At 55.5% G+C, this 13,764-nt stretch overlaps 1 protein-coding gene across 1 annotated transcript in view; it reads left to right on the top strand.

Annotated features, from left to right (window-relative positions):
* MEF2D (myocyte enhancer factor 2D) overlaps nucleotides 1-13,764 on the top strand; it is a 21,438-nt gene that overhangs the window by 5,088 nt on the left and 2,586 nt on the right. The window contains 9 exon segments of the mRNA XM_021709079.1: nucleotides 1,461-1,640; nucleotides 2,252-2,455; nucleotides 3,874-4,011; nucleotides 5,027-5,237; nucleotides 5,472-5,528; nucleotides 7,264-7,454; nucleotides 7,909-7,929; nucleotides 9,143-9,272; nucleotides 13,622-13,762. Of these exon segments, the coding sequence (XP_021564754.1) occupies nucleotides 1,587-1,640; nucleotides 2,252-2,455; nucleotides 3,874-4,011; nucleotides 5,027-5,237; nucleotides 5,472-5,528; nucleotides 7,264-7,454; nucleotides 7,909-7,929; nucleotides 9,143-9,272; nucleotides 13,622-13,762 (1,147 nt within the window). The 5' untranslated portion in view covers nucleotides 1,461-1,586.

Below are 13,764 nucleotides of genomic sequence, written 5' to 3'. Positions count from 1 at the left end.
CCGGCGGGTCGAGGCTGTGGTGGTTGAGGCTGCGGTGGCCGGGAGTGGCCACTGCACTCCAGTCTGGGCGACAGAGTGAGAGTCCAAGTCAAAAACAACAACAACAGCAACAACAAAAATCCCCTGAGGTCACTCTGCCTCCATCCCATCCCGGCCCTTCCAGTCCCCGAGGGCTCACGGTCTGTGTGGACACTGCCCACACCCAAGAGCCCTCAGGCTCTGCTGCCCTCCCTGTCCTCTCCCATCCCCTGAGCCCTCTGGAGCTGTGCTGTGCAGGGGCTGTTTCCCTTTTGGCTCTGGAATGGGAACGTTCCACCAGTGGACCTTGGAGGTGCACTAAGGCCGTGAGTTCTCTGCCTGGTGCCTGAGTCCCTCTGGCTGCCAGTGGCCTCACCAGTGTGTGTCCTTGACCCTGCCCTTCCTCTCTGTGCCACAGGGTGTACAGGGTTGGGGGGCATGATTCGCAGACCAGGCTTGGTGCCTAGAGTCAGCCTGTACCTCTAGAGCAGGAGCCAGCAACATGTGACCAGTTGTTGTTGTGGGCCACACGTGACCCTTGTCCATTTTTGTAAGTATAGTTTGATTGGATTATAGCCACGCTGATGCTCATTCATGTCCGTGTTGCTGTCAGCTGCCATCATGCCACAGTGGCAGAGTTGAGTAGTTACAACAGAGACCGTATGGTCTGCAGAGCCTGAAATATTGGCTACCTGGCCCCAAATGTGCCATTCTCTGGTCTAGAGGAGCGGTGGTTTCTGCATTTGCTTTAGGCAGCAGAGCCCTTTCTTCAAATAACACTTTGAGGCTGGAGCCCACTGAGCACAGCAGGCTGGTGTGGAGGAGCTGTAGTGGAAGGTGGCTGAGGCTCGGGTTGGGGTTGTGTAGCCACAAGCCTCACTGCGGGACTGCAGGCCCCAGGGTTCATGAGTCGGGCGTGAGGACTACTGGCTCCGGTGTGTTCTCGGCCAGGGGCCCCAGAGATACCCTGTCCTAGCCCTACGTGTACCCTGCGTGGTGCCTACTGACTGGGTGGGGATTCACTCTGCGTCTTGAAGCTCCAGAGTGGCAGCTGCCCTTGTAGGCCAGGGGCAGCTGTGGAGTCCCAGTGTCTCTGCTGTGAGCAGGCTCTGGAGAGGAGAAGCGGGTGTGGGCGCCCTCTCCCACCCAGACCCTGAGAAGCCAGGAGCTCCATGTGCTCTGTCTGACCTAAAGCCTGAGGGCAGCAGTGACCGAGGGGAAGAGACCGGACTGGAGTCCTGGGCCCTGTGTGAGTCCCAGTGTGTGCCCAGCTGTGGCACACCATTCGCCCAAGTAGACAGCGGGGCCTCATTTGAGGGTGGGGCTTCAGTGCTGCCAGCCTCTCACAGGGATGCTTGAGCCTGGCCATGTGCCCCAGGAGCAAGGCCAGGGGCTGTGGGGCTGAGTCTTTTCATGCCCTCCCCTTCCAGGGGGCTGTGCAGAAGGTGTCCTGCAGACCATGAACTGAGCGCTGGTCCCAGACGGTTCATGAGCACATTGTAAGGCGTGCCGAGACCCACCGCCCAGCGTTCCCCTCCCCTCCCTAGCACTGAAGACCCCCGGAGAAGATGGGGAGGAAAAAGATTCAGATCCAGCGAATCACCGATGAGCGGAACCGACAGGTGAGGCAGTCCTAGAGCCACAAAGAGTGAGTGCGGGCAGGGAACTGGCATCTGCCTCCACTCCTTTCAGGTACTCCAAGAGGGCTTCCTGGAAGAGGGGGCTATCTTAGAAGCAGAAGGGGAAGGGCTGAGGGGGAGAGGAGGAGCTCCCACTTCCTTGCATCTCTTGGAACTCTGTGTCTCAGGACTCTGAGGCTCATCTGCTGTTGCAGCCGGGTAGGCCTGTGCCCCATCCAGGAGGCATCTGCAAGCCTTAAGCATGCCCAGGCACTCCCATCAGGAACCTTTCCCTCCTCTCACCCTAGGAAGCCCCCTGTTCTCTCCACTGACCTCTTCACAGCCCCCAGCAGAGAGCTGTGGGGTTCTTCCATCTAAATCCTCTCCCTTCAGTGAGCTGACTCTGGGCTGTGTCTTGGCCTTGTGTTGGCCAATGAGTGCTAGCCTTCCTCCCCCATACCAGGGGCTCCTGAGGGCAGGGCTCTGTCACCCTGAGCACGGGGGCTCCTGGCGGGAGGGCTGTGTACAGCTGTCTGTGAGCTGGGGCTCCTGGGCAGGCCGTGACTGAGCCAGACCTGGACTCCCTCCCACTCCCATGCCCCGTCCTCCTGCAGGTGACGTTCACCAAGCGGAAGTTTGGGCTGATGAAGAAGGCGTACGAGCTGAGTGTGCTGTGCGACTGCGAGATTGCACTCATCATCTTCAATCACTCCAACAAGTTGTTCCAGTATGCCAGCACCGACATGGACAAGGTGCTGCTCAAATACACAGAGTACAACGAGCCGCACGAGAGCCGCACCAACGCCGACATCATTGAGGTGGGCCGCGCGGACATGGGACACCGCCCTCTGCCGGCGTCCATGCACGTGCCCATGCAGCACGCTCACACAGACATGCCCATGCATACCTACCTTTCCCCCGCCCCTTGTAGTCCCCACCTGTGCACACACACACGAACCTGCATCCTTTCCCACACCCAGGGCCCAAGGAGGAAGGCGGGGCAGTGCAAGTGACAGGGCCAGCACTGGGGCTGCACCCCAGCCCACTCCCGCCCACCCTCTCTGAGTCTGTCTCCATGTATGTCAATCATGACACATCTCTTTGCTCTGCCTTCTCCCATTCCGCCTTTCTGCCTCTTTCCCCCTTTCTCCATCTCTTGGCCTGTTCGTGCATCCGCCTCTTCCTTTTTTGGTCTCCCTCCTTGTTTCCATCTCTCCTGCTCCGTCTCTGCCCCTCTGTGGGTCCCTGTGGTTCTATTTTCTGTTTCAAAGAGAGCTGTTGAAGGACACAAGCTTTGGAATTCAGCTCTGGCCTTCACTGGCCACATGGCCTTGGGCAGGTGTGTGGGCCTCCCCGAGTCTTGGTGTCCACTCCACAAAATGGGGCCAGTGCCAGCTTTTAAGAGTGCTGTGTGAGTTGAATGTCCCTGTTTCTCATACAGAGGGACATGCTCCTTGGGGGTACGGCACTTGTACTGGTGAAGAGGGCACCCAGGAAGCCACAGGCCTACACAGTGATGTAGAAGAAAGCCCCTTATTTTTGTGTTAGAGAAAACAGATTCCCTCTAGACTAGAGTGTAAAATTTACATTTGTCTTATGAAAAAGCAAGTATCTGTAAGGGAATTTTGAGCTTTGGGATCTCCTGCAGGTCCATCGGGGTGCCCGCCAGTCTGGGGTGGTACACAGTGGGAATGCCACAAGTGCTCATCCCTCTTTGCTTTCCTGCATCGTGTTCGTCCCTGTCTCCATCGCTACTTCCCTCTCCCTGCTCTTTTCCTAAGCAGAGCTCAGGCACTGGGATGGGCAGAGCTGCCCTGACTGCCTCTCCTGGGGAGCGCTCAGTGCCTTCTGGTCAGGGCCCACCACAGAGCGGGCAGGCAGGGGCTGGGCCAAGGCCCCAGCCCCTTAGCCAGTCCCCCGTGGGGCCCCCTCCCCACCTGTCTCCTCCAAAGTACATACCTCTGTGCTAAATGTACCCCCTGAGTTAGGCCCACCTGCCAGGTAGCCCTTTTGTGATCTTATCACTCCCCACCAGGCAGCTCTTCACACAGTGCCCCAGGAGACATTGTTACTGGGGAGGGGCCAGTGATACTTGGGTGAGGGGAGGCTGGGGAGATGCTGGGAGCCCTGAGGAAGTTTGGGGAGAAGCAAGGGGATCTTGGGCAAGGGCTGGAAGGAACTCGGGGGCAGGTGGGGAAGGACCCTCACCCTGCTGATGGTAGTGGTGCGGTTACAGACCCTGAGGAAGAAGGGGTTCAACGGCTGCGACAGCCCAGAGCCCGACGGGGAGGACTCGCTGGAACAGAGCCCCCTGCTGGAGGACAAGTACCGGCGCGCCAGCGAGGAGCTCGACGGGCTCTTCCGGCGCTATGGGGTGAGCCCCACTCATGCTCTCTCTGTTGGCCCCCCCTTCCGGCCCCTTCCCCCCAGGCGCTGCACAAGAAGCACAGGGAATGTGAGAGCCCAGAGGTGGACGAGGTGTTTGCCCTGACCCCCCAGACGGAAGAGAAATATAAAAAGATAGACGAGGAGTTTGATAAAATGATGCAGAGTTATAGACTGGCCGTGAGTAGTCGCATGGAGGAGAGCCTCCCGTGCTGCATGGTGTGGCTTCGCGCCCCGCCCCGGCTCTCGCTCTCGGCTGCCTCTGCCTGGTGCTCCGCTCTGAGCCGTGCTGAGGCTGTTAGTGACCCCTGAGGAACCTCTGATCTTGGTCGTAATAAGCCTATGTCCCGTGCTGAGACTTCTTGGATGGAGCATAAGTTGGAGAGGCTTGGAGGGTCCAGAAGCATTTAGGTGACATAAGCGCCTCAGGGGCCAGGAAAGCAGAGAGTGTGCTCTTTGTCCAGCATTTTCTGGGGAGAGGCCCCCTTGGGCCTGCCCTGGCCCCTTCTGAGACACTCAACCTTGTTTAGTGGAAGCAGAATTGCCACAGGGGAAGGCAGTGGGGCAGCGGGCTCTCTCAGACTGGATGGGTGTTGGGTGAGACCATGGGCGAGGTGATATCCCAACCCTTGCCGCAGGCCTTAACAGCTGTGTGTGTGAATTTGGGTCTGTATTCAGGCCTCTAACCTGCTCCCTGTGTGTCCTGCCTGGCTGAGGACTAACCCACCTCCACTAGGGGGTGTCCCTGGTCCTGTCTGCAGCGAGCAGAGCCTTATTCTCATGCTCTGGGCCAGAGACGGATCCCAAGGCATTCCTTCCAGGTTCTTCTTGGTGGGAGTGGCAGGCAGGACTCCAGGAGGGTCCAGGGCAGAGAGCTTGAGCCACTGGCCCTAGGATGCACAGCCCAGACATGAGAAGAATCCCTGCCTGTCCTCCCAGGCAAAGGGGGCTCAGGATAAGGGTCTGACCTTGGCCTGATCCTGCTCCTCCATCTTTCTGTCTAGTCAGCTGTCCCGGCTCCCAACTTCGCCATGCCTGTCACGGTGCCCGTGTCCAATCAGAGCTCACTGCAGTTCAGCAATCCCAGCGGCTCCCTGGTCACCCCTTCTCTGGTGACGTCATCCCTCACGGACCCGCGGCTCCTGTCCCCCCAGCAGCCAGCACTACAGAGGAACAGTGTGTCTCCTGGCCTGCCTCAGCGGCCAGCTAGTGCAGGTGAGTAGACCAGTGAGGGTGGGTAGGTGAGGTGGAAATGAGGTATGGCGGAGACCTAGGGATGCCATTATTGACAGTGTTTCCCTTCACACACCGTAGCATCACCTATCTGTGTGACTTCTAAGGGTAGGAACTGTGACTCCTCCTGGGGACCCTGCTTCCTTTTTTAGTCCCCAAGACTCACTCTGGAAGGGGGAGTCCTGTCAGCTCATCCTGGTTCTGTTCTTCCTCCAGGAGCTATGCTGGGGGGAGACCTGAACAGTGCAAACGGAGCCTGCCCCAGCCCTGTTGGTGAGTGCAGCTGTCTTTCTGCCTGGAGGAGGGGAGGTCTGCCCACTCAGTAGCCTCCGGTCCAAGGACCAAGGAGGACCTAGATTAGAGGAGAGGAGGACCCTGGGCCTGAACTAGATAAAGAGTCACATGTTTCAGATGTTTCAGCCCCTGGCTTTTGTTGTCTGAGCAGTGACTGGTGTGGATGATCAGCAGAGGTGGAAGTTCAGGGAATTCTGGGCACACTGTGGGAATGGACCAGCATTTCTAGTTGGTGGGGAAAACCTAGGTTTTTTCAGTTGAGTAGGGGTGTCTGGCTAGGCTCTGGAGGGTGAGCGTGCCTGGCATTGCCCAGACAAACAATAGGCACAGACTCTGCAGACACTCACACATGCACATTCTCACTCTGATGGAAGGACGTTATATGTGCACTTGTAGCAGGTACACATAGGACATAGAAGAAAGGCTGTTCGCCATTCCCCCGCCCCTGGCAGCTGGCAGCCCCTCCTGCCCTGTGTCGTTGTCCTGCTGGATGACTGTGACTTCGAATGTCACCGTTGACGTCACCCTTACATTCCTGCCCTTCCCAGGGCGATCCAGGAATTGGGATGGAGGCGGGCACACCCTTCCAGGGCAACAGCGTGCTCTTTGGGACAGAGCAAGGTGGCATTTCTGACTGTGGCCACGCTCACATGCTTGCACCCCAGCTCAGCCTCAGCCACTGTATGATACTTCTCTGGTAATAATTGTGTACTGGGTCAGGAAATTGGAGGAATGGGTGAATACACCTCCCTCTCCAAGGAGAGGGCCAGAAAAATGCTTGCAGACCCTGAGGACTTAGCAATACACCCAGGCCCCCGGGTCCAGCATGTGCAAAGCTGGTGAGAGCCTGGCTTGGCCTCCAGCTGGCCGTATAGCCCCGAACAAGTCCTTACCCCTCTCCCAACCAGGCTCTAGATTCCCCTTCTGTAGACAGGGGTAATGATACATGTCCTGTCCATCTTGCAGGGTTAATGCAGGGCTGAAATGAGATAATGCATATGTAAAAGGCCTGTGAAGACTGTGGAGCGTGGAGCAAACGTAAAGGATAGTTATTATCCTTCCATTACCAGTCTAATTATGGTGGTGGTGTGTGATCGGCCTCCCAGTGCCGGTAACACCATCACCACCAGCAAATGGCTTGTTTTCCCCAAGCTGCAGGCAACTTGTCACAAGCTGATCCAAATCACAGCATTCCCAGCTCAAGGCAAAGGGAGCAGCCTGAGTGGTTGGTGGTTTGTCCTGGTGACCAGGCTTCTCACTGAGGTCCACATTCCAGGGGTTGCTGCCCCTCCCCCATCCTGGTCATTGTCAGTCCTATCCAGGGCAGATTGTGGGGTCTGAAAGGGCTGGCCTTGCTGCCATGGAAGAAGAGAAAAGGAGAGGCTTGACTTCGGAAGAGCCTCCAGGCCGTGGTGGGGCCCAGAGGCAGGGGTCGCATTCCAGTTCTTCCCACCAGCCTCAGAGTCCCACTGCCCAGCCCCATCACATGTGGCTTGCAGGCAGGAGGACCACCCCAGTAATTTGGGAGTCAGCGGTGCTCTTCTCTTCTTATTCCCAAGACCTGAAGTCTGTGGGGAACATCAAGCCAGCTCGGCACCTGCTCACAGCCTGAGCGTGGCTTCAAGAGGTTCTGGGGTAGGACTGTGGGTGTGCGCAAGTTGACAGGGCCCAGGGGTGGGCCATATTTTTCCCTCTATCCTTGTCATTTCTCCAGGGAACGGCTACATCAGTGCTCGGGCTTCCCCTGGCCTCCTCCCTGTGGCCAATGGCAACAGCCTAAACAAGGTCATCCCTGCCAAGTCTCCACCCCCGCCCACCCACAGCACCCAGCTTGGAGCCCCCAGCCGTAAACCTGACCTACGAGTCATCACTTCCCAGGGAGGGAAGGGGTTAATGCATCACTTGGTAAGTGAGTGTCTGGGCCAATGGCAGGGACTGGGGAATGGGAGAGAGGAAAGAGCAGACCTCCAGCAGGAGAGAGGAAGGTTAGCCAGCAGTGAGAACTTCCCAAGAGAGATCATGGACGCATGACTTTGTATGAGCTCCTTCTTCCCAGAGGACCTTTTAAGAGGTTGGAACACAAGAAGTACCAGCCTAAGGGCAGTAAAAAGGGACAGGAGATGGGAGAGAGGCTTCTGTGGGGGGAAGCAGAGTAGAAGGATTTGCTGTTAGAGCCGGAGCAATGGGGATTCAACTGTGAGGATTTCCTAATTGGGGGAGAGTGGGATGTGGCCTCTTCTGGAAATCAGGGTAATGAAGAGCTCTGTCCTTCCAAGCTGGGGAGAGGCTGTGGGGGCTGAGGTGTGGGAGGGCAGAGTCCCGAGACTGAACATGCCCTTGATTTTATTTCTGCTCTCAGACTGAGGACCATTTAGATTTGGTAAGTGAGGCTATGAGACGTTTAGTGTGGCTTTGAATTCTGGGTATTGCTCTGCGGGCCACCAGCATGAAGTATGTGTGTGTCTCTGTCCTTGTGCCTGTGCCTGTCCTGTGTGTCGTTTGTTTATCTGATATTTGTCAGGAGCTGTGCTCGGTGCCAGGTGGAATTCAGAGGTGAATGGGGTAGGGGTGAGAGGTTAGACATGCATGTGCATGTACCTGTGTGGACATGGATGTCTTTATGTGATTTTCATTCATTCAGACACCCATTTCTGGTGTGGATGGATGTATGCAAGAGGGAACGGGCCAGGGGGCCAGATCCCACTAGTCCTCTGACTCCACTCAGGCTCACACAGTACTTTTGGAACCCAGGGCAGGGTCCTCCCTGGGAGGGATGCCAGCTGGACAGTGAAGTTGGTTTTTCAGGAGAAGCTGAGGCGCTGCCAAGGCCAGAGTCGTCCTTTGTGGCGAGGGCTTCCTGACCTCCCCTCTGTCTCCTGTGCTCCCCCCGCACTCCACCCATCTCACAGGCACTCAGAGGCACGCATGGCCACTCTTTTTCCCTCTCTCTCACACACACTTACATACTTACCCTCAGCCAGGAGTGGGGCGGGGGCTCCTTCCTCCCCAGCTCCCTGACGGAGGCCAGAGAGGCTGGAAAAGGCAGGCAGGCTTTGGCGGCCAACACGGCGGCAGTTTCGGCCCCAGCATGGAGTTGGAATAAACAAGTGACTCAGCGGCAGATGGAGCCGACAGCCCCACACACGTGTGTGCATACGCGCAGGCACACGCCACGCCAGGCCCCACATTCCCTTCACAGATGCCAGCACATTTCCACCGGTGCGTGTGCTGCAGTGTGATGGATCAAGAGGAGACACCAGAGGGTCCAGCCAGGGGAAGGATGAGGTCTCCCTTCTCTCACTGTGTGTCTAGGGATGGGCCAGTGTTGGTACTGGGCCACAGGGTCAGCGTGCAGGCCTTCCTCTGTGTGTGGGTGTGGGTGTGAATGAAGCTGTGTGTGCATGTTTCCCTCTGCGGAGCCTCGTGTCTCTATGACAGCACCAGCGTGAGTTTGTGTGTCAATGGGGACCTCCATGCTAAGATATCCAGCTTGGCTTTGGGTTTTAGGCACCCCATCCCGGTTTTGGGATGGAGTGCCCACAGAGGGCTGGCCACCCGTCTGCCACCTCCTGACAAACAGTTTTCTCCTGCAGAACAATGCCCAGCGCCTTGGGGTCTCCCAGTCTACCCACTCGCTTACCACCCCAGTGGTTTCTGTGGCAACGCCGAGTTTACTCAGCCAGGGCCTCCCCTTCTCTTCCATGCCCACTGCCTACAACACAGGTGAGTGTCCGTGTGACGTGTGTGCTGGGGCTTGGGCAGGCCAGTGACCAGAGAAGAAGAACATCAGCCCTCCTCTCGGCAGGCCCCAATCTGAGGAAGACTGTTGATTTGGTGGCATCTCCTCCTAATTACCCTGGTTAGATTTAGCAAATAAAAACAGAGAATAAGCCGGGCTTGGTGGTTCAGCCTGTAATCCCGCGCCTTGGGAGGCTGAGGTGAGTGGATTACCTGAGCCCGCGGGTTCGAGACCCGCCTGGGCAGCAAGACCTCATCTCTACAATAAATCAAAAAATCAGCTGGGCGTGGTAATGCGTGCCTGTAATTCCGGCTACTCGGAAGGCTGAGGCAGAAGGATCACCGGAGCTCAGCAGGTTGAGGCTGTGGTGGTTGGGAGCGGCCACTGCACTCCAGTCTGGGCGACGGAGTGAGACTCCAACTCAAAAAAATAAAAAATTAAAAAATAAATAAAAACAGAGAATGCCCAGTTTTTTTGTTTTTTGGTTTTTTTTTTTTTAATTAATTATTTTTTTAGAGACAGTTTCACTCTGTTATCCAGACTGGAGTGCAGTGGTGTGACCATAGCTTACTATAGTCTTGCACTCCTGGGTTCAAGCGATCCTCCCTTCTCATCCTCCCAAAGTGCTGGGATTATAGGCATGAGTGACCATGCTCAGCCTAATTAAATTTGAATTTCAGGTAAAATGAGTCACTTAGTATAAGTATATCCCAAAAGATATTGTTCTAGTGTATGTCCCAAATGAGTGCTAAAAAAAGTTTGTGTTGTTTTATCTGTAATTCAGTTTCAACCGGGCATCCTTTAATTTTAATATAGGACCTAGTGGAGGAGGGAGGCCCTGTCCTCAGGAAGCCTCCAGTGTGAGAAGGAGACGGGACAGGGTGGACTGAACAGATGATTCAGGCCGACCAAGCTCTAGACTCTAGGTTTGGGGAGTGGTGAGGCACGCATGGTCAGTTCAGGAAGGCTTCCCAGAGGAAAAGAATGAAGAAAGGGAGAGAAGAGTCAGGGAGGCAGAGGAGGCCAGAGAGGAAGCATGGTCAGGGTCAGTTTGCCAGCTTCTTGGGAAAGTCAAATGGGGGCTCCAGGGCAGGGTGGGATGGGAGCGGAGGCGTCTCTCCCTCTGATTTTGGCATGGTGGTGGAATGATGGGGAGGAGGCAGGAGGAAAGCTGGCGGAGGCTGAGGAAGGGTATCTGTAGGGAAAGAGTGACTTGAGGACAGGGAGAGGTGTCTAGGTAGAAGAATTCAGACAGGACACCCAGCGCCTGGGCTGTCCTGGGTCCCTAGGGCTGTCCTGGCCTGTGTCACCCACTCACACCTGCTGGGAACAGTTTGTGACACTCTCAGCCATCCTTGCCTGCACTCTAAGCTGCTGTGTCAGAAAGGACTTCCCAGCAAGGAAACACCTTGTCACCTTGTTTCAGAGCATTCGTGTGGTGAGGGGACCGAGCTGCTTCTGGCTGAAGGGATCTCTGCAGCTGATGAGACCTCAGTTCTCTCACGTGGGAATGGCTTGTTAGGACAGTCCTTGAATTGCGATCAGGCTAGACCAAAAGACCTACAGACTTCCCCCCTTCCCCAAGCCCTCACCCCAGAGTCAAAACATCACCAGACCCTAGTGCAAATACCCACAAATTCCACCTCCTCCCTGAAAAAAAAAAGGTCCTAATTCAGCCCTGTGCATAGGTAATTCCCCATGGCAGGCAGGAGAGCTGGTGAGGGCCCAGCTGGTGAGAGCTCAGATGCCGGCCTGTGTCCAGGTGTGGTTCCCACCCAGGTGTCTATAAGCCCTTGTCCCTTGCATGTGCATCCACGTGTGTTCCCACTCCCGGGCTATGATGTCCTCGCAGCTTCAGAGAGGATTGCTCAAGAAGTCTTACCCTGTGGTTGGGCTCCCACCTGTAAGAGGAGTGGGTGGACAGGAGATCCATGAGGCTCTGCCAGCCCTGCCACTGGGGCTCTGGGCCCAACTGGAAAAGCTGTCTCCTGCAGGGGGGCAGCGGGGAGACAGGGATGGCTGGCAAAGGGCAGCTCAAACCTCTTTTAATAAACAACAGTTCCTGAAACCTCTTTTCAGGAACTGTTGTTTATTTGGGACTCCCACGCCAGTGGTCTTCTGCCATCCTCTCTGTCTTTGTGAAGTAGGAGGGACGTTAGTTGGTGTCAGTGATCTTGGGACAGGCACGCAGCAGGGCTGGACTTACAGACTGTCATCTGTCACTCTGGTGTGGAAGCCCCTAGAGTCCTGCTGGAAGGTGTGGGATTCCTCATGACCTCTCAGAAGCCAGGGGCTCCTGTCCTCTTGCTGCAGGTGCAGCTAAGCAGGTGTTTTCATGTGACTCTAGGTACATAAACAAAGCCCCAGTGAGCACATTGCTGTTTTGTTGTTTACAGTCCTTGGCCCCAGTTCAAGTTCCTGCTGGGGGTGATCTGGCTGTGGTAATGCCTCAAGTGAGGTACTGGCTTCTTGTTGACACTGGATGCAGGATCTGTTGGTGGTGGCTCTGGAAGCAAGCCAAGTGGGCTGCCAAGTGGCCCAGGGGCCCTGCTCCTCCTGGCCCCAGGGAGCTAAGCCTTCCAGTAGATAGGACTGGAGTCCGGTGGGACCTTGTACTTCTGAGATTTGTGTCTTTACCATCCACCTGCTGAGAGACCACTGGCAAGGCACCACACTCTTCTGGGCATTGCTCTCTAGTTTACCAGTGAGTGTTGGAAATAGCTGATCCTGGACCTGTTTCTGTCTTTGCTCTGCTTTTTAAATATGAACATCTCAAAACTCCTGGCCAGCATTAGGAGACCAGAAGCCAGTGTAGATCACTTCTAGAGTGAGATTTAAAGGTAGTAAAGAGTCCTGGGGTCTTGGGTCAGCTCTGCCACTGGCTTTCTCCATGACCTGAATGTGTTCCTCAGACTTGAGGCTGCAGTTGCCCCATTAATAATGGCTACACCTTTTGAATATTTTCTGTGGACTAGACACTGTTCCACATGCTTTCTGTGTGTTGACTCACTCCATCCTCACAACAGTTGTGTAATTCAGGTAGGATTGTTGTCTCCAGTTTACAGGAAGAGTAAATAACTTGTCCAAGGTCACCCAGCCTAGGTGAGGTAGCCGGAAGCTTGGCCATATTACAGAAATAATCTGTCTTCCCTGTATAAAACAGAGAGTTGGAGCGGTTGGCTTCCCAAGTGATGTTGGAATAATTGAGGGTGTACTCCCCACTACAGCATGCCCTCCCACTGCCACAGTGCAGCCTCTCTGTGGTCCTCAGGGGGCACATTTTCTAACCTGTCCCAAACAGGATGCAGCATGACACATAACAGTAACAGTGCTGTGTAAATTGGGAAACATTTCACGGTTCTGTTTATTCTGTGACAGTGCAAACATCAGTTTCTTCTTTAAGGTAGACATTTCAGAAAATAGTGCGTACCCCTTCGTGGGAGGTCTGCCAGCACCTGACCAGCTGTGCTTTCCTCTGGCATGGTGCCCTTGCTGCCCCTCTGCCCCAGGGGCATGAGGCCTGGGGGGCAGACATGCATTCTCTGTGTCGATGTGCGTGGGCACAGCAGCGCAAACCCTGCTGCTCCTTATTTATGTGTTGACAGTGTAGAGGAGACTTGGGGACAGGGCGGGAAGTGGGGTGGTATTTAGCATGTGATCTGCGGCCTCTTTTGTGGAGTGTTTACTGGGGTTCCCCACTGCCTCCGGCGTGGGGACCCAACGGGTGGAGAGATGGCAGTTAGACCTTCTCTGCTTACCTTACCTTTGTCCTCTTTCTTTTTTTTTAATTGTCATCATGAAAGTGATACCTACATGTGATTTTTTTTTTTGAGTGGAAGTCTCACTCTGTCACCCAGACTGGAGGGCAGTGGCACGCTCCTGGCCACTGCAGCTTCTACCTGCTGGGCTCAAGTGATCTTTCTGTCTCAGCCTTCCAAGTAACCAGAACTACAGATGCGCTACCACGCCCAGCTAATTTTTTGATTTATGGTAGAGACGAGGTCTCGCCAAGTTGCCCGGGTGGCTCTCAAACCTGCGGGCTCAGGCAATCCTCTCACCTCGAGTCTGGCCATGATTTTGTTTTAAAGTTTAACACTATTTTTAAAAATCACCTTTTTTCAATCCTATTAAAAACCAGCACCTCCTGGTTATTATGACTTGCTTTTCTTCAATTCTGAGTACCAACATCACTGAATTTTTATGATTTTCTCGATTCTTCACATCCATCATTAAACACTGCGCATCCCTATCCCTGTGGTCCCCCAAGAGGCGGCCCCCCACCATGCCTGCATGCCTCCCCACCCCAGGCTCACCCTCGCCTCTCCCCCGGCAGATTACCAGTTGACCAGTGCAGAGCTCTCCTCCCTCCCAGCCTTCAGCTCGCCCGGGGGGCTGTCGCTAGGCAACGTCACCGCCTGGCAACAGCCGCAGCAGCCCCAGCAGCCGCAGCCACAGCCTCCGCAGCAACCGCCTCAG

Source organism: Carlito syrichta, unplaced genomic scaffold (assembly GCF_000164805.1).
Source record: "Carlito syrichta isolate Samal-C Ts95f unplaced genomic scaffold, Tarsius_syrichta-2.0.1 Scaffold156294, whole genome shotgun sequence".
Classification (NCBI taxonomy): Eukaryota; Metazoa; Chordata; class Mammalia; order Primates; family Tarsiidae; genus Carlito; species Carlito syrichta.
The sequence above is the reverse complement of the archived record's forward strand: the minus strand, read 5'-3'. Positions and strand labels throughout refer to the sequence as shown.